The sequence below is a fragment of the Thunnus thynnus genome, chromosome 20 (genome assembly GCF_963924715.1).
Source record: "Thunnus thynnus chromosome 20, fThuThy2.1, whole genome shotgun sequence".
In the NCBI taxonomy this organism is placed as follows: Eukaryota; Metazoa; Chordata; class Actinopteri; order Scombriformes; family Scombridae; genus Thunnus; species Thunnus thynnus.
Genome location: NC_089536.1, coordinates 2,299,599 through 2,326,448, shown reverse-complemented (window position 1 = coordinate 2,326,448; position 26,850 = coordinate 2,299,599). Strand labels below are relative to the sequence as shown.

At 40.8% G+C, this 26,850-nt stretch overlaps 1 protein-coding gene across 4 annotated transcripts in view; it reads right to left on the bottom strand.

Annotated features, from left to right (window-relative positions):
• The window catches only part of ankfn1a (ankyrin repeat and fibronectin type III domain containing 1a), a 133,944-nt gene that overhangs the window by 69,658 nt on the left and 37,436 nt on the right, over positions 1-26,850 (bottom strand). For all 4 annotated transcript variants that reach the window (XM_067575570.1, XM_067575571.1, XM_067575569.1 and 1 more), the window contains exon 6: positions 26,710-26,747. In XM_067575570.1, the coding sequence (XP_067431671.1) occupies positions 26,710-26,747 (38 nt within the window). The remainder of the gene's footprint in view (positions 1-26,709; positions 26,748-26,850) is intronic.

The window sequence follows — 26,850 nt, the reverse complement described above, 5'->3', positions numbered from 1 at the left end:
AAAGTTGCTCCGAAGCTGTCGAAGTACAAAAAATACTACTTGATGCTTTTTAAAATTCTGTCATGATTTCTATGGATTAAAATAAAACCCAGGCATCAGTGATACTCACTAGAGGAAGTAAATGTGTGAGAGGATATCAGCAGCAGATCTATCCCAGCATCTGAGGCTCCTCCGCTGGGTTAAATCTCTCTGACTGATGCCTCCTGGCTGCCTCTGGTGCTCTGGAGCTCTGGATCATCTCCAGAGAGGGAGCCGAGGCTCCGGCAGTCCCCAGATGTGATGCTCGGTCCCCGGGTGTGTGCGCGAGCGCCTGTCTCTCTATCGGCTCCCTACTCTGGAGCTCCGGCTCTGGCTGACTGCGCTGAACACCTGTTCACCGGGCGAACGCATCGCGACGCATCAGCACGCGCATACACGAGTAACTACACACACACGCGCACGCACATACACACACACACACACACATGTACACACAGCGGAGAGCAAGAGAATGAATGAGTGCTTGAGAGAGAGAGAGAGAGAGAGAGCGAGAGAGGGGGAGGGGGAGGAATAATGAGATAGAGATGTTTAAGAAGAAGAGCGAATAGCAAGGCTTCATGTGTGTGCGTTGGGGAGGAGTGTGTGTGTTGGGGGGGGGTATGAAAGAAAGACACACACACACACACATGCACGCACACACACACTCAATACAGCGACTGTGTAAACCTGGATGGAGGAGAGGCAGCAGCCTCAGGCTTTGAAAAGGCTGAGAACAAAAGGGCGAGCGAGGGGAGGTGACACTGTGAGGAGGTGAGGGAGGCAGAGCTGCAGATTAAATTTATTGATGCTCCTGAGAAAACAAAAGTCACTGCAGCAAAAAAATAAATTAAAAAATAAAAGAAAATCTGAGAAAAAGAAAATTAAAAACTAATAATATTCAGGATATTACAGTAATCATCTGCTGCATATTTCTCCCTGTAGAGTGTCGGGGCTTCCTGCAGTGAAGACCTGAAATGATTATTAATTTCAATATTTAACTCTTTTTTTTCCTCATTTTTGATTAAATATGCAAATTACTTTTTTGCAAGAAAATATGCTGAAAAACGTCTGTTTATACAAACGACCACAAGACTGAATCTGTCAGGATGTTTCAATCCTGATCAGAACATCACTCCACGACATTTCAGAGGGAAATATTGTACTTTCTACTCCACTACATTTATTTGACAGCTTTAGTTACTTTTCAGATGAAGATTTGACACAATGGATAATATAACAAGCTTTTAAAATACAACACATTGTTAAAGATGAAACCAACCTTCTTCTTTCCTCTCCCATTAATCATCTCACCACCCCTCAGATTTATCTGCTGACCCTTTGGAGGGGCCCGACCCCTAGGTTGGGAACCACTGGACTAAACTAGCTAACTGTATATAAAGTAGTGTAAACTAGCTCCACCTCCAGCAGCTACAACAGTAACATGCTGCTCTAACACTGATGCTTCACTATTAATAATCTAATGATGTCATATATAATAATATATCAGTCAGAGGGACCAAACCACTACTTTTACTGCAATACTTTAACTACATCAAGCTCATAATACTATGTACTTTTACTGCAATACTTTAACTACATCAAGCTCATAATACTTATGTTCTTTTACTTCATGCAGGACTTTTACTTGTAATGGAGTATTTTTACATTGCTGTATTGGTAGACATCACATCCATATTTATGCATCCATAGAAACCAACAGGTTGACGAGCTGTGTGATGACAGGTGTGGTTCACCATCCAACAGCCCAAAGCAATTAACAGTTCAATAAAGTACATCACACAGAGCAGGAACACAGAGTCGATCTATCACACCAGACAGGACATCAGGTGCAGGCTGTGCAAAGATGCTCCTGAGACAGTTCAGCACATAATAGCAGGATGTAAGATGCAGGCAGGAACAGCGTACATGGAACGCCATCACCAAGTGGCTGACATAGTGTACAGGAACATCTGCACTGAGTATGGGCTGGAAGTCCCAAGGTCACAATGGAAGACACCTCCTAAGGTGGTTGAGAATGACCAAGCCAAGATCCTGTGAGACTTCCAGATCCAGACTGACAAACTGGTGATGGCTAACCAACCGGACATCGCGTTGGTCGACAAACAACAGAAGAAGACAGTGGTGATAGACGTAGCGATCCCAAGCGACAGCAAGAAGCTCAAAAAATACCAAGAGGAGATAGAAAAGATGTGGGGAGTGAAGGCAACAGTGGTGCCAGTGGTAATGGGAGCACTGGGGGCTGCGACCCACAAACTGGGAGAGTGGCTCCAGCAGATTCCAGGTCCAACATCTGAGGTCTCTGTCCAGGAGAGCGCAGTCCTACAGTGACAGTAGCGCTGCTGTGTGTTCAGCTTTATTGATATTAAAAATGAGTGATGACAGAAGATCTTGAGTCCAGCTCTCGTCATCGTTTTGCTCTGGAGGCCATTTTTGTTTAAACTCCATTTTTGGGGCGAGAAAAACGCTATTTTCGTCTGGATGGAGGGCTGAAAAATACTTGTTTTGTTTTGGCACTACAATTCCCATCATGCATTTAGCGACGCAAGCAGGAAGTGAGTCATGCTGCCATGCAATCAGTGAGTTAGCTGTGGGCTACACTTGAGCTCTGTTCATTAGCTTATATCTGTTTGTATTCATTGAAGAAAGTCATTCTGCAGTAGCTACTGGCAGTTCCTGTTTGCTCTGTAACCACGGAAACGGAGAACCATCACTGGATTACTGTTGAAACTGAAGATCTGAGGTGATAAACACATTTTATTTGTCTGATTCCAAAGTGGATTCACAGCACAGATGTTTACTTGTGATGTTTGTTGCTGGTTTGTTTTCATCGCTGGAGAGATTGAACTCAGTTCATCATCTTCTGATTCTGCTGCGGTTCAACGACGACCAGCTGATATCAGTAGAAGCCGACACATTTATATATAATATAATATAGTTTATAGTTTTATAGCGGTCTGAAAACATGTCTGCAGCTCTGTTAGATGTCTGTGTTTTATGACTATTAGATGTAATTTTTGCACCACTTCTTTTATCTTGTATCTGTATTGTTTAAATTATGTAAAAAGTCCATAAACTCACATTAAGTCGGTTCATTTATATATTTTTGTAATGTTTGTTAGTAGCAGCAGTTTTTTTTTCTTTCAGTGTTTTCAGTTGATTCAGAAACCTGAAAAGCAGCTCCTCGTCCCTCGACCTTGACGTGTCAAACGGCACAATGTTCTGTTTCTTTGTAGGTTTTATAAGAAGAGTGAAGGAGCGGTGACGGTCGTTATCACAGAGGACGGCTTTCATTATCAGTCCATAAATCAACAGAAAACGTCCTCACGTCTTCTTCTCTCGTCTCATTTCAGAAGCTGGAGTCAGAGAAATTTAACTTTTTTTCTTATAAAACAACTTAAAACTTTTAAAATATTAAAAAAGTCGACTAACCTTTGAAGCTCTATCACAACCTCCGCTGGAAATCTGCCATTTTAACTGAAAGCTGAGCCACAGTCATGAAAGGTTTTAAAGGGTCAGTTCACCCAAATTACACTAAAACATTCTAAAATCTCAGACAGATATCTGAAAAAACCTGAGCTCACAAACCAAAAGTATCTGCATGTGTGTGTTTCTGTTGTATTTGGGTTTAACGGACATGAAATACTTCTTCACATTTCCACAGTTTGTTTGGAGTAAACAGAAGAAGAAGAAGCATCGTTACACCTGCTGAAAGCCAATAAAACGCAGTAAAATCACTGTTTCATTTGCTCATCTTTAGATTCATCAACAAATCTTTGGTAATGGAAATATATGCAGCTATGAAAAGAGTGTGTGTGTGTGTGTGTGTGTGTGTGTGTGTGTGTGTGTGTGTGTGTGTTGGACGCGGTGATGGCAGGAGGAGGAGAGAAACCTGTTGTTCTGTTTCAAAACCCTTTTGTGGTTCTTATCTGTCAGAGCAGCTGCTTCATCTGCTGCACACAGGAAGTGCTGTTTGAGTGTGTGTGTGTGTGTGTGTGTGTGTGTGTGTGTGTGTGAGTGTGAGTGTGTGTGTGTGTGTGTGAGTGTGAGTGCTGTAATAATGGTTGTGTGAATAGCGGAGGATAATATGTGTGAGCAGCAGGGAGTGAATCGCTGCAGCAGCTCAGAGACAAACAACACAAACAGACTAAGATGCATAAATGTGGAGCGAACGTGTTGACGTGTTATAATTCAGATTCACAGTCATTCATCTCTTCATCATTTTAGACTGCGTCAAATCAGACGTTACCAAAGTCTGACTGTTTAGTCTCTATTAACAGTGGTGTGAATCAGCTGTTAGTAGCATCCTGTCTGCGGTGCAACAGATCACTGATCACTGTGATACTGACGAAAACGTCAACATGATGATTCTCACACAAGATCTCAAATGTCTTTTTTCTCTGGTTTCTCAGTGGATTTATGGAGCTTTATAGGAGATAATGAAACAGGTTTCTAGTGGCTCCAGATACACATGGAGATAAATCCAGTTTGATCCCAGTATCTGTATTTGTATCTGTATTTGTTGAGGCAGCAAAATTATTTGTATTTGTATTTGAATAAAAGTGGAAAGAGGTTTAAAAATCCTGTTTTTGTTTTTATTACGCTTTTAATTTTAGAAAATTAAAGTGTTACAATAAGTGTTCATGAATAAACTACTTTATGAAGGACGACGTCCCCACACCGGGTCTCAAACTGGAGTCTCCCAGATCATAGACGACTGCTCTGATTACTGAGATAAAACTTTACTCATCACCTCATTGCAGACACAGACCTCTACCTATTTATACACCCACAACACACAGACAGCACAGCATGTAACATGTAGAAGAACTTCAAAGGTGATTCTTGCTTTGCATTTTTCATTTATTGCCTATTTTTTACAACCTAACTTTGTGGAAAGGAGAAGAGGAACAACAGGTTATGGAGAGTCTGTTGGAAGCACTTTGCTTGTGTCAGTAGCTCAGCTTTATCTCTGGGGAACACCCCCAACTGAATAATGTATCTGCATTCAGGCCCACCCCTAATAGAGACTAAAGAAACCAGGAAATATTCACATTTAAGAAGCTGGAAGCAGAGAATTTGGACATTTTTTTCTTAAAAATGACTCCAAACGATTAATCGATTATTGAACAAAGACTATTATGTACAAGAAAGTAGGTGAAAAATAGATACACACACAGAGAACAAATGGACAACATACAATGTCTGTATACAGGTCAAACTGTTACAGGACTCAGGTAGTGCAAAGGTGTGTACGAGTGCTGAAATTCATAATAAATGAGTAATTTAATAACATCCTTTATTATACAGCAGGTAGGATGTGTAGTATATAGAGCCTGCTTAAACATACAGAGCCATGCAAATGTTTTAGGCGCGTTAGATGTTTATATTCTTATCATGGATGTATAATGAGAGCTGGATAGGGGTTTTTTCCCAGTGGTCACTCGTGGTATTGCAGCAAAAAATCACCCTGTGGCCCAAAAAGCTTTTTCCCCATAAACCACCGTAATAAAAGAGTCGACTGTAAAACTGTTGACAGGACGCCTCGAAGTGAAAACATCAATTATGACTCTTTCTATTAAGAATTTTTGATCAATGGAGGTTTTATATTTATAAAACTTTCCTCGAGCCGAGAAAAGCGATTTAAATATCTGTGACATCATCGCAGAGCTCATGATGTCATCAGACATGTGATGTCATCAGACATGTGATGTCATCAGACATGTGATGTTCTTGATCCTGTGACACATCAAAGGCAGAATGACTTTGTGACGTCATGATTCTAGAATGGTCATCAGTTCAGTTCGTGTGTAAATAGGAGACCATCTCATCTCATCTCACATCTGCACACAAGCATCGTGTTCCAGATACACAGTCTGTCACAGACCTTCCCTCACGCACAGCGACCGTCTAGCGCTACAGTCTACCACATCTTCCTGTTTCCTACCTCTGGACATTGTGTTTGTTAAAACCATGTATAGAGATATAAGACGTCAGGGTGGATTTGCTGACGCTGCACCACATCAGCGTCCTAACCATCGTCCTAACCAGCGTCCGGATCAGCGACCGGATCAGCGACCGGATCAGCGTCCGGATCAGCGTCCGGATCAGCGTCTGTACCAGCAGAGACCAGCGGCTAGAAGGCCTCCCTGCTGCGACTGCAGACATCTGTCAAGTCGCCTCAGCGCCGCTGATAAGCAACTTGCCGAATGGAACGACTGGTCCCAATTTGTAAAGGAGAGGTATTACACCAGTAAGGCCACCATAAAAAGGCTGGAAGAACAACTGGAGTCCAAGGAGAGGGAACTCTCAGAGGTTCTCCAGAAGAGCCGAGACGACATCTCTGAGAGAGATTCAATCATCTCCTCCCTCAGAGAAAGTCTCCAAAACAAAAGCAGGCAGGCCGACGCCGTCCAACGCTTCTGGAAGGACGAGTGTCTCCAGATCACAGCCAGATGTCAGGCAGAAAAAGCCATATTGATAGCTTCTGCCCAGCTGAGAGAGGAGGAGCTTCTGCACAGCCAGAAGATGGAAGAGAAACAACATGAAAACCAGGAGAAGATGGAAGAGAAACAAGAACAAAACGAGGAGAAGACCAAAGAGAAACAACATGAAAACCAGGGGAAGATGGAAGAGAAACAAGTAGAAAACGAGGAGAATAAAGAAGAGAAACAAGTAGAAAAAGAGGAGAATAAAGAAGAGAAACAAGTAGAAAAAGAGGAGAATAAAGAAGAGAAACAAGTAGAAAAAGAGGAGAATAAAGAAGAGAAACAAGTAGAAAAAGAGGAGAATAAAGACGAGAAACAAGTAGAAAACGAGGAGAATAAAGAAGAGAAACAAGTAGAAAAAGAGGAGAATAAAGAAGAGAAACAAGTAGAAAAAGAGGAGAATAAAGAAGAGAAACAAGTAGAAAAAGAGGAGAATAAAGACGAGAAACAAGTAGAAAAAGAGGAGAATAAAGAAGAGAAACAAGAAGAAAACGAGGGGATGAAAGTTGAGGAACAACAAAATGAGGACAAGAAACAAAAGAAAGCGAGACAAAAACGGGAGAAGGAGGAAAAGAAACAAAGAGCAAAAGAAGAGAAGAGGAAACAAAAAGAGGAGAAAATGGAAAAAAAGAGAAAAGAAAAAGAGGAGAAAATGGAAAAAAAGAGAAAAGAAAAAGAGGAGAAAATGGCTCAGAAACAGAAAGAAAACAAGAAGAAGAAAACAGGGTTTTGGGGCTGGTTCTGCTGCTGTTCAGCACAGACCGAACAATGAGCAGAACCCCTTCACCCCTCCCTCCATCCCTCCATCCCCCCTCCTCTCCTCCATCTGTCTAACCCCCATCCTCCTTTACCTCCGACTCCTCTTCCTCCTCTGCTCTACCTTTCTCCCCTCTCCACCACCCTCTCTCCTCTCCCCCTCTACCTCTCCTCCCTCTCCTCCCCCCCTCTACCTCTCCTCCCTCTCTTCTCTCCCCCTCTACCTCCTCCCTCTCTCCTCCCCCCTCTACCTCCTCCCTCTCTCCTCTCCCCCTCTACCTCTCCTCCCTCTCCCCCTCTACCTCTCCTCCCTCTCTCCTCCCCCCTCTACCTCTCCTCCCTCTCTCCTCCCTCTCCCCCTCTCCCTCTCCTCCCTCTCTCCTCCCCCCTCTACCTCCTCCCTCTCTCCTCCCCCCTCTACCTCTCCTCCCTCTCTCCTCCCTCTCCCCCTCTCCCTCTCCTCCCTCTCCCTCTCCCCCTCCCTCCACCTTTCCTAACCTCCTTCCTTCCCTTCTTCAGGGCGTCACGTGGGCTCAGTGATCAGCGCTGCAGCCTCACAGAAACTTGTTTCTGTGTGGAGTTTGCATGTTCTCCTCGTGTCTGCGTGGGTTTTCTCCCGGCTCTCAGGGTTTCCTCCCACAACACAAAGACATGCAGGTCAGGCTGATTGGAAACTACTAAATTACACCTCAATTGATCACAAACACCTGATGAAAACACAAATAAAACAATAAAAAAATAAAAAACAACTGTATGACTTTATACTGTGAATGTTAGAAAGTAGAAGCTGTCAAATATGATATTATGATTTAAACAAGAGTAAAGTTCCATTTCAACCACTCGTGTGTGTGAATTTAAATCCAGTGTGTAAATGTTGGACTCCACCACTGACAATACAAACTGTACAGAGAGGTAAATACAGGATGTAAACACACTGAATGGCTGCTGCTGTAAATAGGATGATTTGTTAAAACTAGATCATCTATGTGGTAGAAATGTGCAGTTATTAGGGACCGAGCCCAAAAGGCAGAGGACCAACAGGAAGTCTGCAATCTCACTTTCAAAATAAGACCTTGTCCCAATTTTGGACCCCGAACAAACGCTATCTCCTCTGAGGGCGTTAATGGTATCGGCTTCAAACTTTAATACATGACTTATGACACTGTGCTGTACAAAAGCTGTTAAAAACTTTGTAATAACTTGAACGGTTTAGATTTTATAAGCCCTGAAAGTTGCAGTGCCACATCACAGCTTACAATGTAAACCAATGGGGAGGCAATCTATGGGCCTGAACTTTGTGTCAAACAGAGGCTTCTGACGTCTAAACTATAAGTCTGACCACTTTCAAACCTGTATCAATGGATTTGCAACGGAATTTCCTACAAAAATATGATTTTTAATGTAAGATTTGGCCAAAGTAATGGGATTTATGAGGATATTTCACAAAAAGCGTACTCTAAAATCCTCCTCTCCAACTGCTCCTCAGTGCTGTGAAACATTCTGCAATACACACTCATTATAAAATCACAGGAGGAGCAAGAAAAGACTTGAAAACTCACACTCTAATATCTCAAAAACAGTAAAAGATAGAAAAAACATGTAAATTCAAGATTTGTAGGTCAAAGTCTGGTGACTCATTTAAAGTTCAAATGAAGTTTGTATCTAAAACTATGTGGAAGCAGTAAATGTTCAAAAAGGTGTGGGTTCGCTCACACTCTCCATTCAAATATATGAGTATTTTTCTGTGTCCAGCTGCAGTTACTTATTGTCTCTACACACCTGACAGTACACATGTCAATCACACTTTCAAAATAAAAGCACACCACACTTGTAAGAAATATCCCTCATTTTTAAAAAGCAAAATGATCTGATCCCGACGGGCCAGAGGTCCCGACCAACGCTGCTTGCAGCTTTAATTCATGAACTTGGTGCCCTTTGACTCGAGAAAACTGAGGGAAAGTGCTGCAGGTTCCCTCGTCGCTCTGGTGGGGCGAAAATCCTACAACAAGCAGGAAGCGGTGCTGGTCCCGTCCGAGGCCACTGACGGTGTGTTTGTGGAGGACAGGTGGCACATTTGTTTCCTGTTTTCATCTCATCAAGTGCGGTTTTATTGTACTGATGTGCGAGGTTCATAAAAACAACCAGTTAGTGATGCTGATCATAATAAATGTTGCTGTGCAGTCTCCAACGTGAAGATGTTCTGCTTTTCTGTTTAATATCAGAATAAAGCGAATATGTGTTAGTCAACTCCTGCTCTGAGAAACTGATCACTACTAACGAGGAAAGTCGTTATGTAGAGTTCAACTGCACTTAATGATCATATAAAATCAATCAGTGACTGATGTGTAACGACTGAGGATGAGGAGCTTCGCTGTTTTGATGGATTCTCGGGTATCTCTGAACGACGGCCGGATGTTTCCACCTGCTTGGCCTCAACTTTACAGCTCTGCAGCGGCCGTGGAAAACTACCAACCTCACTGACCCTCCACGTACACACACACACACACACACACACACACACACACACACACACACACACACACACACACACACACACACACTCAACACAGAGCTTTAAAAGAGCAATTCACTACAAAAAACCTCATCAGATGTGAGAGTTTTCTGGTTATTTAGTGTTTTAAAACAGGAAAGTTTCCTCTCATTCAATTTATTTCATGTCTTTATGATCTTATTGTTTGTTTTTTATTTGCATTCCCTTTATTATATGAGCGTAAATAAGATTTTAATTTAGCAGAAAACACGACTGGTATTTAACTCAACGACATTTCATCGACCATGTGATGATTATTTCTATAATTCTAGAAATTCAGCAACATTATTTTTGCCATTTGAGATTTATAGTTTTAACTCCGTCACCGAGGTGCAAGAAACAACTAAAATCAATAATTAACTCATAATCTGAAGTGAAATGTTTGTTGTCTATAGAGACTCATGAGCTCCTCGGATGTTTCCATGTTCTGCTGTTACAACAAACATGATGCTTCTTTCTCCTCTGATGTGACAATTTGCCGCCTTTCTTTGTCTTTCATGATAATAAACGGAACATTTTTCATGACATAATTGGCTGATAAATTAATGATGAAAATTATTGTACTGACATTTAAAAATAAAATGAATATCAATATTAGCACCAATGCCTGCGAAGCTGTTTATCCCACAGTGGAAACACAGAGTTCATGTTAGAAGAAGCTCCAGGTTAACAGAGTGTTGGTGGAAATTGGTCCTCAGTGTCTAAGTGGCATTTATCAGAGTAAATGTCGTCGCATTAAAAGACTGCAGAGCTGCTAATGAGGCTGATAGTTGGTGGGAAGCAACACTTGTACTGCTGCTGCATTATGACAAAAACCACCACTCTGATGTTTTCTCTCAAAAATCCAGACATGACGGCTGTGAAATTTAATAAGTTTAAGGCTCATAGACTGTTAGATATTGTTCTTATTGTAGACAAATCTCATGTGTCTCAAACCAACAGTTGGTCTCTTAAAGCTATAATATGTAATTATTCCACATTAAAATGTCTAAAAACAACTAGACCTATGTTATATATGTTGTTGAGTTGTGTAAATCTGTAATTTAATCAAAGTAACGGACCGTTTCATTTGGTCGCCTGTCGATGGCGTCATACCTCCTCTACCAAAGAGTAAACACGCACAAGATGCATACGGCGGCGCTGTGTTTGTCCGCTACAATGGCGTCTACCAAAGAGTAACTTACACACATACAAGATAATACATCGGCGTTGTGGTTGTTCCACACAAACTGTTATAAATGGAATTTTATTCAGTTTTAAGCCACATTTTCATGATAAATTTAGGTGGTTTTTAACTATATCTTTTAGCCGGAAGAAGGATTTTAGTCATTGGACGTCTGGATCTTAAGTTATCAGAGAAATAAACTGGACAAACGTTAGCAGCAGCTCGGCTAACAGCCCCTCCAGGAAGTCCGGTGGTCACCAAACATCGTCAGAGTAACATTGATTTTTTAGGTGAAACAGCTTTAATTCATATTTTTAACGATTTTAATCTGCGTGTACGTTTGTTTTTGGAGAGGAGGAGACCTCTGCGGGTAATTCGGCTCCCGGGAGAAACCGACCGAACGTCTGGATCTAAAGTTATCAGAGAAATAAACCGAACAAGTGTTAGCAGCAGCTCGGCTAACAGCCCGTACCGGACGTCCGGTGGTCGCCGAACATCGTCGGAGAAACACTGATTTTTTAGGTGAAACAGCTTCATTCAGTGTTTTTACCTGTAATCTCCGGGTCTGTTTGTTCTGGAGAGGAGGAGACCTCTGCAGGTAAAAACATCCTGAATGATGAACACTGGAGTAATCCTATCCCGGTGAAGCTGGTTATTTAACAACGGAGACAACAACTCCCATGATCCCTTGCTACTTCACACGGTCGTCACACTCCGTTTGTTGTTATTGAAGCGGCTGAAATTACATATTGTGTGTTTAACACTTCCTGACTTCTCTACTCTGACTGAGGCTGTCTGGGTCAAAGTTCACTAGTTCCTACTATATAATATATAGTTTCATGTTTGTTGTTCATGGTGATGATGGTTCATTGGTGTCTGACTGATGTGATTTTAATAGTTTTTGTACAACAGCAGAGGAACAAGATGTATCAATAACAATACTCGTTAGTAGATCAGTTCATTGTCGGTTTGCTCTGCACATGAAGACTAATATCAAACATCACCAGACTGATACTTCAACATATTGTGGTTACTTCCTGGTCTTGTATATCTGGGATGTTGCTGCCATGGCGGAGAGGAGAGGAGAGGAGTTACGTCTCCTCTGAGCCTGCAGCAGCCACCCGAGGGAACAGACGCCCAGGATGAAAGAACGCCAACAAACAATACCGTTTTTGACATCACAAACAACTCCGAACAATTAATGTGCCGGCATCCCGCCAGCCTCTCTGCTGCTCATTGGCTCACAGCTGCCTCAGGATAGCACTGTTTCCATGGTTCCCATTGAAGACCAACAGGTGAAGGGATGGAGGCGGGTAGAGACAGAGAGAGAGAGAGAGAGAGAGAGAAGTACTGTACGAGGCTCTCACAGTTTCCTCATCTGAATATCTGGAGTAACTCATCCTCTCTGTTCCAGCTGGGATGCATCACTCCACTGGTTTTCCTCCCAGCAAGAAATAACAGAATAAGAGTCATTTTTATGTCACTTGAGTGGGAGAAACATGCAGGAAACAGTTCAAGTCTCAGCAGCGGATGAGTCTGTGTGTAAATGTGCTTTCAGGTCTTTGACAGTTTTACATGTTGATGAAATGTCAGAATAAAACGCCTGGATTTGTTTACATACAGCAGGATTCAGTTTACTGTGAAGACAGCAGCACGACGCTCAACAGTCCATTAACAGAGAATTCATCTCTGTTTTCATCTTTGATTCTTTGTTTTGAGTCATTTTTTAAAGAGAAAAATCAAAATGATATGATTCCAGGACATTTTTATAGAACAAAAGACTAATCGATTAATCAATAAAACTGACAATATCAGCTGGGCGATATATCAAATTAATGTGATTAATATTTTATTATATAAATTATTATTATTTATATATATCATACATTGTATTTGTATATATTATATTAAATATACAATTTAAAATCAGCACAACAATAAAATAAAATCCAGTAATTAAAGAAAACAGAAACATAAACAAAAAAAACATAAAATATAGTAGAACTGGAAACATAAAACTTAAGATTAATAGAAGTGTTTTTTAAAAAGGCTCTAAGAAGTTATTTAAGGATCAATGACGTGATGCTAATATTTTTGTTTCCATATAGTTTACTTTAATTTGAAAGGGTTCAAATGTGAAAATAAATGACTTGCATACTTTCTTTTTTGAGGATCTGGTCTAAAATTTCTGGTTTTAATCCATTTTTAAGGAGATGGTGGCAAGAATGTCAAGGTGGTGTAACTGTAAAAACAACCTTTTCTAAAACATCAGATATGAAAGATATAAAAGATATAAAATAATCTGGAACAGTCGGGTCGAGAGCAGGCTTCTTACTGGCTGAACTATGACATTAAAACAACTGAGAACTGTTAAAAACCTTCAGTAAACTACCAGCAACTGCTTTAAATGACTGTTTTAGGAACTTTGTTGGAGTTATATATAGCTGACAGTTTGTGGGCTTCAGGCCTGCAATTATGCATCTAAACAGGTATAAAGAGGCTGAGAGGACGTTATTAAAAGCAGGAAGGTCCTCGATGTCCGGCGAGATGTCTGTGATTGACTTCACAATGAAACCTGTTTACTTTCTTCAACCATGAATCAAATGTCGTGGATTCACATTTAAGACACAGACATTTGTTAAAGTCTAATATTTGTACAAGAAGCTGCAGAAACCTGATTAATATATTAATAACTGACAAAGACACACACACACACACGGGTTACGATGGACATTATCCTTATCCTTGACACTTTCTAATGAAACAAAGTAGAGCTTATTCTGCTCATTTCCAGCTCTATATTTACATTCTGAGGCTCTACTGGAATATCTTTGCATGGTTTCCAGTTAAAAACTCCTTATTTATCTTCTACTGGTCCTTTATGCAGCCCCTCAGTTCAACCTCTGTCTCTAACAGGCCGTTTTAGCTCCTGTCTCTTTAAGGCCCCGCCTCCTGATGACCCGCCCACTCTGTTCTGATTGGTCAGCTTTCAGGAAGCTGTCGAGGAGCAGCCTATCAGAGTCATGTTTCCACCGCAGGAACCAGGGTTACTTTCCAAAAGTACAGGAAGTTTGGGGGCGGGGTTTACAGGGACGACCATCATCATCAACATGTGTAACTGCTTCATTCATAAAACAATGAAGAACTCTCGTATTCATTTAGGACGAGGTGAAGACTTTTCTCCTTGTTTGTTAATATTAAAAGCAGATTAGGAGGAGGTAGAGAAGTTTTTAAAAATAGAACACTTCACAAACTAGCTGAACGACCTGAAGTCCTCTTTTAGCTGTATTTATTTATTTGATTTAAGCAGCAGTTCACCTCTTTTATTTCACTTATTTCTACACTTAAGTCATTTGTGTCCTATCATTGTAATAAATAACTTTATTATCTGGTTTTATGTTGCTTTCTTTCACCTGGAGAGAATGAATGGATGGATGAATAACCAGTGACAGTGTTTGCTCAAACTTCACAAAAGAGGATGAAAGAATAACATTATATCTGCTTATTTCTCTAAAATGTTATTGCACAGTTTCCAAACTGTAACAAGACATTCAGAACATCCTCTCTTCACGCTGAGGCGCGTTAGACGAAGCCCGAGTGTGCAGGAGGAGATAAAGAAGAGGAAGAGGAAGATGTGGAGGTGTGAAGCCAGACTGCTGTCTGCCTCCCTGATCCTTCACATCCTTCACTTATCTGTAATGTTGCTGCAATTATGTTCCAGAGAACAGGATGTTCTTCACACACATGTTAAAAAAGAGGTAATTTGAAGCCTGTTTTTTTGTTCTAATAGACTGAAGAAGGCTGGTTTTTAAGACATGATGAGGGATGACTAACTGCTGACGGACTGAATCATTGTGTGAGTCGTGAGCAGGCAGAGAGGAGACGTGGATGTTTGAGAACTTTAAACAGCTACTGAGCACTAAATTATACGACTGTACTGTGATGAAACACATCGATGCTGACGTTGATATTGACATTGACACTGAGGCTCGACCTGTCATCAGAACTCCCAAGCCACTCATGTTTGGGAGTTCTCTACGTCATAAAGGACTCATATATTACTCATGTTCAGATATATGCTGATTGTGACTGTCTGCAGGAGGAGCTTCTGGGAGTCACAAAAACAACAGACATCCTCCTCACATCTCACCCTGCAGCTCTTCAACGAGCCAGCTGTCTGTTGCTGTAGTTGTCAGCTGGTAAAATCTTGCCCCCCCTTCCCCCCTTGCCCATTCTTTAGCATCTTTCATAATCATGCAGTGGGTGGAGTCAGGCTCAGACGTGGAGGTGATAGACGGCGTTGTGTGGGTGGAGACAGTCTGCTGGATGTCAGGATGACACTGTGACTGTCAGGTTTCATCCAAGACCACATTAAGCATCTTTTTACCATCAAACACTCTCATCTCCTGTAGAACAGCAGCTGTGTTCAGCTTGAAGGAAGATTCCACTTTGTGTTTTTATGGTGCAAATAAATGAATAAATAGATTTTTCAGACCTCAAGGCGAAGGTTTGTTGTCAGTCAGAGGTTCTTTATCTGACAGATCTTTGCAGATTGAATCATTCATGTGTGTGGGGAGCAAACAGAAAGTCAGTCCGCTCAGAGGAAAAAGGCTTTTAATACACACGGCGCCAAGTTCAGACTTGTGTACTTGAGACTTCAAACTTGGCAAATTCAGGACGGGAGGATGAAGTATCATCATCTTCTGTTTTTTTTAAAGATTATCTTTTTGGCATTTTTGCCTTCATTGGATGGTCAACAGTGAAGTTGCAGACAGGAAACAAGGGAAGAGAGATGGATATAAAAGTCCAAGGCTTGAAGTGAACTGGGGACGCTGGGGTCATGTGACACACAGTTCACAGTAACCATTCAGCTACCAGTCTGCACCAGTACGATCACTAACAGCTGGAACACACCTGTACCTGACTGCACTGTGACATCATCATCATGAGATTTTTAACCAAGAAAACTGTTCATTTTGATGTTTATATTTGTAGATTTGTGTTGAAACGTGTTGATATCTGCACATGAAAGGATCTGAAAGTCTACAGAGCAGCACTGTGTCGTTCTGTCCAATAAAAACATGAAGCTTCACCTTTAACAAACATTAGATTTAATCTGTGAGACCAACATTTGTCTTCCAAAAAGGAATTATATCAAATATCAAAACTCTGCAGTGATATCCAGCCAACAATAAAGGAGCAAAGAGCTGCAGAGATCAGATTGATCCTCCAGCGGCTCCTCACATCTCCCAAAACGTTGGGAGTAAATTTATTATTTGGATTAACTGACCACATGTTGGGAATCTAAATGTTTACTTTCTCACCTGAAAAAAATATTAAAACTTAACAAAGTGACATAACAGCAGTCCAAGTTCTCAGAATCTCCTCCAGTGTTGCTCCAGGTGTTGTGAAACGCATCCAAGTCCACACAGGTCAGCTCCCAGTATCCTCCATAAAACTGGTGGAGCAAGAACACTTCCTGTCACTGAGACCGTGCTTCACTGGCCAGATCCAGACCTTTGAACTGGAACAGTAGTCGGGATGTGACTGATCACATTTTCACAAGAACAGACGCAGATTGAGAGAAGATCTGAAGTTTCAGACCAGCTGGAGACGGACTCTACTGAGCATGCTCAGTGAGACTTTTCAGCAAATAAATATGACTCCATCTTTGAACTTTGAGCTCTTCCATGTCTTTCTGTGGCTTCATACAACATGAGAGCTGCAGAGATTCATCAGACTACAGACGCCGTCTCCTAGAAATTACCTTTATATGCCACTAAATAGTTTTTTCCAACTACGCTGCGTTACCAAACATAATTGTTGTCGGAGCTGAAGTCACTCACAGAAGCTTCGTGTCCTCACTGTAAATTATATTACAGTCATAAGAATAAAATGTTCCACTTTTCTCTCTCTGTCTGTGGTGATGATGATGATGATGATGAAATTTAATGCACAAGAGAAGTAAAGAAGCTTTCAGGTGGTGCGACGGCTTCAGCGGTCATCATTATTATTATTATTATCTTTTTTTTTTACATGAATTCATTATTTTGTGGCTGCGTAAACACTTTCAGATTGTATTTATTATTAATATTAAAGGCAAAATGGATGCAGTAATCAGTCAGAACGAGGATGTTTTCAGGAGTCTGTTCAGTCCTGGTTGTTTGTTTTAACTTCCTGAAATGACCTTTTACATCCAGACACAAGAGTTAAGAGGTGAAAAGTGTCTGAGTGGGTTTGCCAACTCTGTCTCCTGATAATTATCTTTATATTCTACTAAATAGTTTTGCTTTGGCTGGATGATGTTGACAGGTGATGCGGTAGGTCAGAGATCAGGCTGGATGCTGGATGCTGTGTTTTATATTTAGTTAGATCAGTGAAAGATGTTGGATTTGCTTAACTGTTAAACACGTCGTGACTCGTTTAATACAGACTTTCTTCTGTATTAAGCAGAAACGATGATCTTTCTCTGACCTCAACTAAATACTGCTGGAGTCTGAAAACTGTTTCATAGAGCTGCAGCAGCAGATGTTATACTGCTACAGATATTTTGCCAAATATAAAAAAAAGAAATAAGTTGTCTCTGAACATTTTACTGATATATTCAGTAACAAACCCTTCTCATTATGTTGACAGAGAATGTAATCCGTCTGGCATTATGCTTCCTATAGAACATATTCGCTGCTGTATGAACACATTATTTCTATGAGTCAGTGTTGTTTGTACACTTCTCTCTCTATTAATTGATCAGATTTAATATAAAGGTCATGTTGTGTATTCTTACTGCCACTAAGGTCCATGTGATGTTGTCATCTGCTCTGTACATAAAGTGAAGCCACACATTGAGGGAGTTCATGTGACCTTCAGTCACCTTCAGAACAAAATATGAGTCATGAGACGTTTAAGTGTGATGTTCATAAAGCTCAGAACATGTGATCTGCAAACCTGTTTACAGGTCATCAGTGTTTAACAGGATGACTCAGTAAAACACTGTTGTTGTGATGACACACACACACACACACACACACACACACACACACACACACACACACACACACACACACCTTTTTGTTTTGTTGCTTTATAATCGTCTGGACTCTCGTCACTGATGAGACATGGAGTCACGATTCAGCAGGATAACAGGAGCAGACAGGACTGTAATGGACAGTATCATGTATGTGTATCAGGAGAGTTTCCCAGCAGCACTTTAAGGAGTTTGTAGCGAGGAAATAAAAGGCATCAATCAGAGATGATGTTACATTAGTGCCTCCCTGGGTGTGACACGGCCACGGTTTCCTGCACTGACAGCAACATGCAGTTACAGCGTCATGCAGACAGCTGCTGATACTGCAGCTCTGTCTGTCTACATACAGTTTGACTTTCACATCATTTCATCATAAAATTCATTTATGTTTAGTTTAGACAGAAAAAGGTTAAGAAGCGTTTGCTCAGTTGTGAAAATAAATAAATAATATGTGAGGTGAAAGCAGGTTCTTTCTGACGGCTGGGGTCTGGTTTTTTATTGATTATATTGATTATTTCACCAGTTAAACCCCTGCTGTCACTGCTCCAAGTGCAGAAAATCCCTCCAGACGACACAGAGTTCCCCGAATGAGCCAAACACACTCAAACAAACCTCCAAACTAACTGTCAGGAGGGAAACTGACAATAAAAGAAGGAAAATAACACCAAATCTCCATCTGGAAGCAGGTGAAACAACAGGCAGGAGTCCCGGTTTGAACTAACATCACAGAGAGCGACTCTCTGACCAGCTGCACCGCGCAGGCTGACCTGCAGGGGCAACACTTCATATTGTTTTCATGTGTGTGGCATATTCTACAGATACAGACATTGAAACTATAGTGAAAGCTGTAATGTTGCTGTTATGATATGTTTTTGCTGAGAACTGTGTGCATCACAGGCAGACCCTGAATCTCTAGATGATGCACCGCTGCAGGAGAAACCAGCTGTTTCCAACCTTTTTGTCTTTTGACGTCTTACAGAAAGCAGTGTGTAGTCGGGGTCACATTTCACATGTCTATGAGTTGTTAACAGCTCCACCAAATAGTGATTTTTCATTTCAATAAATGTTCAAATGATCCAATATTTCACCAAAAATCAAAGATTAGAGAAAAAGTCCAAAAACTGGAAACAGATTTGTGTATCAGAACTTTGTTTTTTCTTCTTTCCTCTCCCATTAATCATCTCATTAATTCTCTGTAGGTTCATCACTACGAGCCAAAACCGACACACATACAGTAGAGTTATGAACATATAGATTATAGCTGCTTCAACCATGAAGGTTCCAGATCAGAAAACACTTCCATGTGTCTTCATGGAGGGTAAATACAAATGGATGTCTATGTGTATATGTCTGAGTCTATGTGTGTTTCCTTCTTCCTCTGAATAACCGACCAAATGTAAACAAGCTGACACTGTTACCATCAGCTTCACAAACAAAAGACAAATAAATCAACAGAAAACATCAGGTTTAGATGTTGGTGGCAGTTCTTCTATGTTCGAGGTTTTTATGAAAAAGAAATGCTGTATTTACGTCTGAAAGAAAAACCTGCAGGGAGTAATCCTTCACTCCGGAGCTCCAACAAAAAGCTTCATAAAGTACAAACTGAAACAACGGACTCTACTGGTGTCTGGAACAGCAGCAGGATGGAAATAAAACACCAGAAATGACTAAACAACAAAAAATTTTAGTAATAAATTACATACTGCGTAAAACCCGGCTGGTCCAGTGACTGCAGGGTTACAGGTTCAGTCACCGTTTGTCTCCAGTGTGACTGTCAGAAAAATGACTTAACAACAAGTGATCGAGTGTTGGAGCTGAAGAACAAATGTCCAGAAGTTCACTGTACAGGAGAAATAAAGAGAAATCTCTCTGATCTCTTTCTGACATGAAGAACTTGAGTACATTTTCTGTTTTTATTTATTTATTTATTTGTTTATCTATTTATATTTTTTGAATGGGAGTCAGTTGGACAATCAGTTGAACTTTAAGGTGCTTCAGACTCAGATGTGTCAGTTTCAGTTGTTGCTGATCATCTCGGCCAGGTCGCTCTTGAAAAAGACATTTTAAATCTCAGTTAGGTTTTACTGGTTAAATAAAGGCCTAATAAATAATAATAATAATAATAATTAAAGCTGCAAGCAGCGATGAACGGGCCCTCGTGCCTCCGTGCACGTCGGGCCGCGGCACAGTTGAAGGTCTTCTGTGACGGGCATGTAGATGTCTTCAGACCCGGCTGTTTTAAGACAGAGCCAGAAGGAGATAAACATCATCTCCTTTGTCCACTGTTTTGCCTGCTGCTGGGGCTGCTTCACTGAAATTTCGTAGGGGGTGCAGAGTTTGGTGCAGACTGGAGCATGTACAATAAAGTTATAGCAACTTCCTCTGTCATGGTGAAACATCAAACCTCAACGGTATGAGGATGAGAATTTTCTGCAGGGTGAGACATGTCTGTCTTGCTCACACCTGTGGCATCAAAATTAAGCAAGTTTTTGGTCCATTCACTTGAATTTCAATTAGTGAATTGAAAACTCTTGATGAGTTTGGTTGTAAAAGAAATTAATTTCCTAATTTTCATCAAGTCTGTTTTTAGAAAAGTAAAGACTTTTATCCCACATGACCTGGTCAAAGTTTAATTAACATGTGTCCTGTCAGGTGTGTAGAGACAATAAGTAACTGCAGCTGGACACAGGAAAATACTCATATATTTGAATAGAGAGTGTGAGTGAACCGCTAGGTGCTCGGTCTTTGCCCCTTTTGGGCTCAGACCCTAATAATAATAACCAGAGTCAGGATGTTTTCAGGCGACTCTGCAGTTCTGGTTGTTTGTTTAAACATCCAGAAACTAATCAGACAGTCGACAGTCTTTCCACAACGTACCTGAGCAGCTGCAGATATTCAACATTCGACATTCTCCTTATTAATGTTTAAAGTGAAACTATCAACCTTTCAAATGTACAGAAAGTACATTATGTCTCCTTAAAAAAAAACTAAAGTTGTTGTTGTTTTTTATTCAAAACAGGAAAAACAGATTTCACTAGATTAGTTGTGGAGAACCATGAGGAAGAAAAGGCAGAAGAAGGAGAGAGTCACTGATGCAGGAAGGAGCAGCTTTTACACAAGTAAAAGGACTTAAACATCTATTCTGGTGTCGCTAAACAAGATTCTTACATCTACTACAAAACAACAGCAGCTCAGTGAGAGGAGCAGCAACAAAGAGAGAGAGAAAGTGGGAGGACTGAAAGAGAGAGATGAAATGCACCAGAAACAGAAAGAGAGGGAGGGAGAGAGAGATAGAGAGAGAGAGAGAGAGAGACATCCCTCTAATGAGCCGATGACTCAGATAACTTCCAGTCACGACTGCTGCTACTCGAGGCTGCAGTTATTGTTTCAGCTCTGCGTGTGTTATGCGGAGGTTATGTCAGGTTTCCATGAACGTCCTCAAACAAACTCCGTCCTGAAAGCAGCTCCTCGTCTCTCGTCGCACCACGATTCAACTTCAACACTCTTCAAACTTCACACACAGAACAAAGACCAGTTTCACTGCGTGTTTTTCGGTTTGAACATGAACTCAGGAGGGAACAAAAGACAGAAAAACCTTCACCAGCAGACTTTTATCATTTTCTAACTTGCTGTTATTTCATGAACAAACAAGCTGCTCACATCGTGCTGCTTCTTCTAATCACTGTTTACAGCCTTAGACACCAAACCAGACACAATATAATTTATTAGATCATTCAACATTTCTGTTTGACCAGCATGAGACTGAGTTATACTTCTGCTTTCTGCTCTTCTCTTTCTCTTTCTCTTTCTCTTCTTTCCAGGTGACAAACTGGCAGCAACATGAATCTGTTCTGCATGTTAATCTGCTCTCAGCTCATCTGGATTAACTGTCAGCTCGTATAATTAAATACAGTGAGACCGCAGAGAGCACGCTGATATTAAATATCAGAGCAACACGCAGCAGACAGGATCTCATTCGGATAATCAGAGACACATACAGGCAGAGGGACATTCAACACCTCATTTGATCATAAAACAACTGAAACTTTTCTCCACATGTTCACCGGGAAGACTGACAAACTTCAATTTATACTTAAACTTTTACCTGAATGTTCAAGAAGACTTTTACTGTACAAAAAATATTCACATTTGTGAATTTGGGCTTTTCTTCCTCAAAAAAATGACTCAAACTGATGACTTGATTATTTAATACTATTTTGTTACCAAAATAGTTGGGGATTAATTTAATATTTGACAACTAATTGATTAATCGATTAATTGTTGCAACCAAAATCATCTTATTTCCATGTTGTGTCTTCTTAGCTTGCGTGCTAACGTTAGCTACATTCAGGCTTTCAAGCTGACGGGCGGCTGAGTAATGAAAGTAGAAATAAAAAGTAATGTGACTATTTAATCAAGCAGTAATATGAATTTTTCATGTATCAACATGCAAAAAGGAATATATCTATATAGTTCTGAGTTTGGTTGAGACGAGTCAGATTCAGCAGTGAGATGAACCGATCTGATGTGTGTGTGTGAGACGAGACAATCATGTGAACGTCCTCAGAGGAGGCAGACGCAGAGCTGCAGTTTCTGCCTTTTCTTTCCTCCGTTATATCGCCATGGCAACACATAGCCAGAGGCCATTAATCTTAATGGTTCCTTTGGGCCCCTTAGTGTGTGTGTGTGTGTGTGTGTGTGTGTGTGTGGGTGTGACATAACAGTCGCTGCAAAGTGGTACCCTGGTCGACACACTCGGAACAATTCCACTTCAGTAAATCCCCATGAGGTGTGTGTGTGTGTGTGTGTGTGTGTGTCTGTGTGTGTGTGTCTCTCTGTGTGTGTGTGTGTGTGTGTGTGTGTGTGTGTGTGTGTGTGTGTGTGTGTCTCTGTGTGTGTGTGTGTGTGTGTGTGTGTGTATGTGTGTGTGTGTGTGTCTGTGTGTGTGTGTCTCTGTGTGTGTGTGTGTGTGTGTGTGTGTGTGTGTGTGTGTTATACATATTGTTCTGCAGAGAGTTCAGTGCAGCTGCAGATATGAAGAATTATGGAGCATCAGAGACGTCGATGTTGCAGAATGTTTCTGACTCAAAGTGAACAGCATCACAACGCGCTCCGTTTACTCCACATGTGAACTCAGCCGGAGTTCAATCATCAGCGAGAAGACGGCGCGAGTCTGAAGGAAGGCTGAACTGTTTAGATTCAAATAAAAAAAAATAAACACTGTCCGAGAAAACTGAATGAGACTTTTACTGCAGGACCTGATAAACCTTCAAACTCATAAATCTGAAACGATCAATGAGGAAGTGGATCAATGAAATTTAAAAAAAAAGAAATATTCAGCAAAAAATGAGAAAAATGAATTTGGTTTTAGCATTTAAATTGCTTTTAATTGCTTTGACGTCACTGTGATGAGCATTACGGATGTTTTTCAGTGTTTTCTGACATTTTACAGACAAAACAATTAATCAGTTGATTGAGAAAATGATGGTCAGTTGCTGCCCGCAGATCTGTGACGCAAACTGGATTTTTCTGGATCATATTTCATGAATATTTCATAAGTAGAAACACACACCGTCAGCAATAAAGCTACCAGGAACTAATTACAAGACAAATGACACAGACGCTTATAAAACTGTACAAATTTTACGTGATAATTTTCAACATCCTGTCTCATGATGTTAAGACCTTTGATAAACCTTCAAACTAATTGATCTGAAACAATTGTGAGTATTCAAATCGACAAAATTAAATCAATCAGCCACTATTTTGATATTATTTCCAGTGAAAAATGACAAAAATTATTTTGTCAATCATTTCAATCATTTCAGTGGAATATTTTTAGGTTTTGGAGTGAAAACGTCACTTTTGGGAAACTGTGATGAGCATTAAGGGAATTTTTCAGACAAAAAAAAATCGATTGATTGAGAAGATGATCGTCAGTTGCTGCCCGTAGATCTTTGACTCAAAACTGGACTTTCTGGATCATATTTCATGAATATTTCATGAATGGAAATCCACACTGACAGCAGTAAAGCTACCAGGAACCAAAATTACAGGAAAAATGGCACATGGACCAATAAAAATGTACAAATCTTTGATAATCATTAAAAATATTATTATAAAACAGGTCAAGGTTGTAAGAAATATTGTTACGTTATTTATACACACAAATACAGCAGACAAATCAAACTATAATTCATTCTGTTTACATGTAAAGTGATTTTATCCAAACTGTGTGAAAGCTTTACACTGGTTTCATCATGATGTGTAAATAAAGTTTTAACTTCCTGTGTGTATTTTCATCAGCTGACTGTTGACGAGCAGTTTAAATAAACCTCCGCTGGAACCGTCTAATAATCTATTGATCCACAGAAGCAGAGGTGCGTTTGTTTTTCAGCACTGAACAGCCAAATGGTGCAGGTATTGATTCCTCACACACACACACACACACACACACACACACACACACACACTGCTGCATGTGTCCACTCTCATTTATATTATCTCTCTTTTTTCTTCCTCCCACGCCTCGTCTGTCTGTTTGTCCTCTTTCTGTCTCCTCTGGACGATTAATTTAACGTCATTTTCGCTTCAGCAGAGCAAAACCTCAACTACACACACACACACACACACACACACACACACACACGAGTACTGTATGCTTACATGACTGCAGGCGTATGAACACACACACACACACACACTCACAGCGTTGTGTGTGATAATGTGTCAGACGGTTCATAGAGCAGAATGAAAAGGCTTCTCTGCAGCTGAGGAGACCAAACACTGAGCGCGCTCAGATCAGTGTTTCACACAGCTGATCGGACACACAGAAGTCAGAAGTCACACACACACACACACACACACACACACACTAACTGGGATAGAGCTCGTGTTTTTCTATCTTTGTGAGGACCAGTTTGTGATTCTGAGAGTTTTATCTTCACTTTCCTTCTTCAGTCTGATCTGTTTTTCAGAGGAGATATTTTGCTGTAAGTCAATCAGTCATTTCAGTTGACAAAACATCTTTTTTTAGTATGAATCTTCGTGCCTCTGTTCTTCGTGGCCATGAAAATCTATTAACACTGCCTGAATATGCAACACTATACAATAACTAAGACCAAAAACATTTACATCCTTGACTCAAGGAGAGTTTATCTCACGACGCAGCTGGATTCATGACATCACCTCACGCGCTGGTGTCCGAACCGCCAATGGTTCAGACCAATCAGCGTCATGAATCCAGCTGCCTCACAAGGTAAGACGGTGATAGACAGATGGTTCATCCAATCACCTGCATGTATTTGGTTTTTTTTTTTAAAGTTCCTGCCCTTTTCTAAACAGTTTCCACGGCGACTGCTCAGATGCCTCTGTGTATGAAACCATCTGGTGCGTCAGGTTAAAGGAGAAATCAGGATTCATGCAACACGGTGTGTTTATGTATCTATGGATGTATGTGAGGCTTTGTTCTATCGATCTAGAGGAGCAGAGAGACGCTGCTGCATCGAGGTCGGCCGGGACGTCATGTGGAAACTTTACATCGTGTTTCACAAAGAGATTAAAGTTGAGATTCTTTAAAGGTTGAAATATGATTTCTCCTCAGTCTGACACACAGGAGCTCATGCAATTTATATTTCTTGTAAAACAGTTTTTACTTAACATTATTGACTTTGTGAACTAAGGGTGAGTGAAAAAAAAAAGATTATTCTGAACTATTCACAACACCAAAAATACATTTTCACGCTAAAAAGAAAATATAAAAGAATCTAAAAAATCAAGTCTGCTAGAAATAAAAGTGCGTTAAATGATCAGTTTCTCTCAGAGACTGACTCAGACTCTCAGAGTTTAGGTCGGATCGATGATGATGCTAAAGGTGTTTGACTTGTTCTTCGGTGGTAAATGTAAACGACCTGAAGTGAGTCGAGATGATCTGGTGTTAACACCATTTACACCATCGCTTCCATCATAACCAGCAGATGACTTTAACAGTAGTTCAGCATCAAAAACATCCAAGCGAACCAAAATGCTCTCCCCTCATTGGTCAGATGAATCTGGGGGCGGGACGAAAACAGAAACACAGGAAGAAGCTTCTACCTGCTCAAATATAAAGACGACAACGTAGTCGGGCCTAAACGTGCAGCCTCGTAGTGGGTCAGATGGAGGTCGGATCACGTTTCCGCCACAAACCAACCGAAACCACTTCCTGTAAAGAGTCTCTGTGTGGTGGTCTTGATCTGATTGCTGCGTTCAGATCTGCACAAACGAATCATCCGAGGAGGAAAAACCAACCAGAGTCCTGTTCAACCTGACTGCTTCTTTCCTCAGAGTTAAACCAGACACTGTGAGGTTTCTTTCTTCAGCTAAAAATATCGTCTCTATCTGGTTTTATTGAGTGAAAACGGAAAACAATAAAAACACTGACATAATCTGGTTTTCTTAGATCACTCCCGCAGAACATACAGGAGGAGTTCATGCCTCCCGATTTATTAAATCATGACTTATTGCTCGGGGCTGCAGGAAATAATATTTCACAGAGCAGAAAACACAGAGAGTGTATAAATGCAGGAAAATGTCAGCACAAAGGCGAACTGGAAGGCAGTGAGGACGACAATAAGAGACAAGAATGTGTAATCAGTAAAGTATGAAAACTGTAAATGAACCCTGCAGGCTGAGAGGAGACAGGACTTACTTTTTCCTGGTGTCGTATCTGCTCGTGGTTCCCAGGCTCTGTGAGGGAGACAGAGAGGAGAAACTCATCAGTTTCTACGCAGAGCCTTCGAGACACATTACACCTTATCATCTGTTCCACTCTGCTGCTAATGTTTCTACC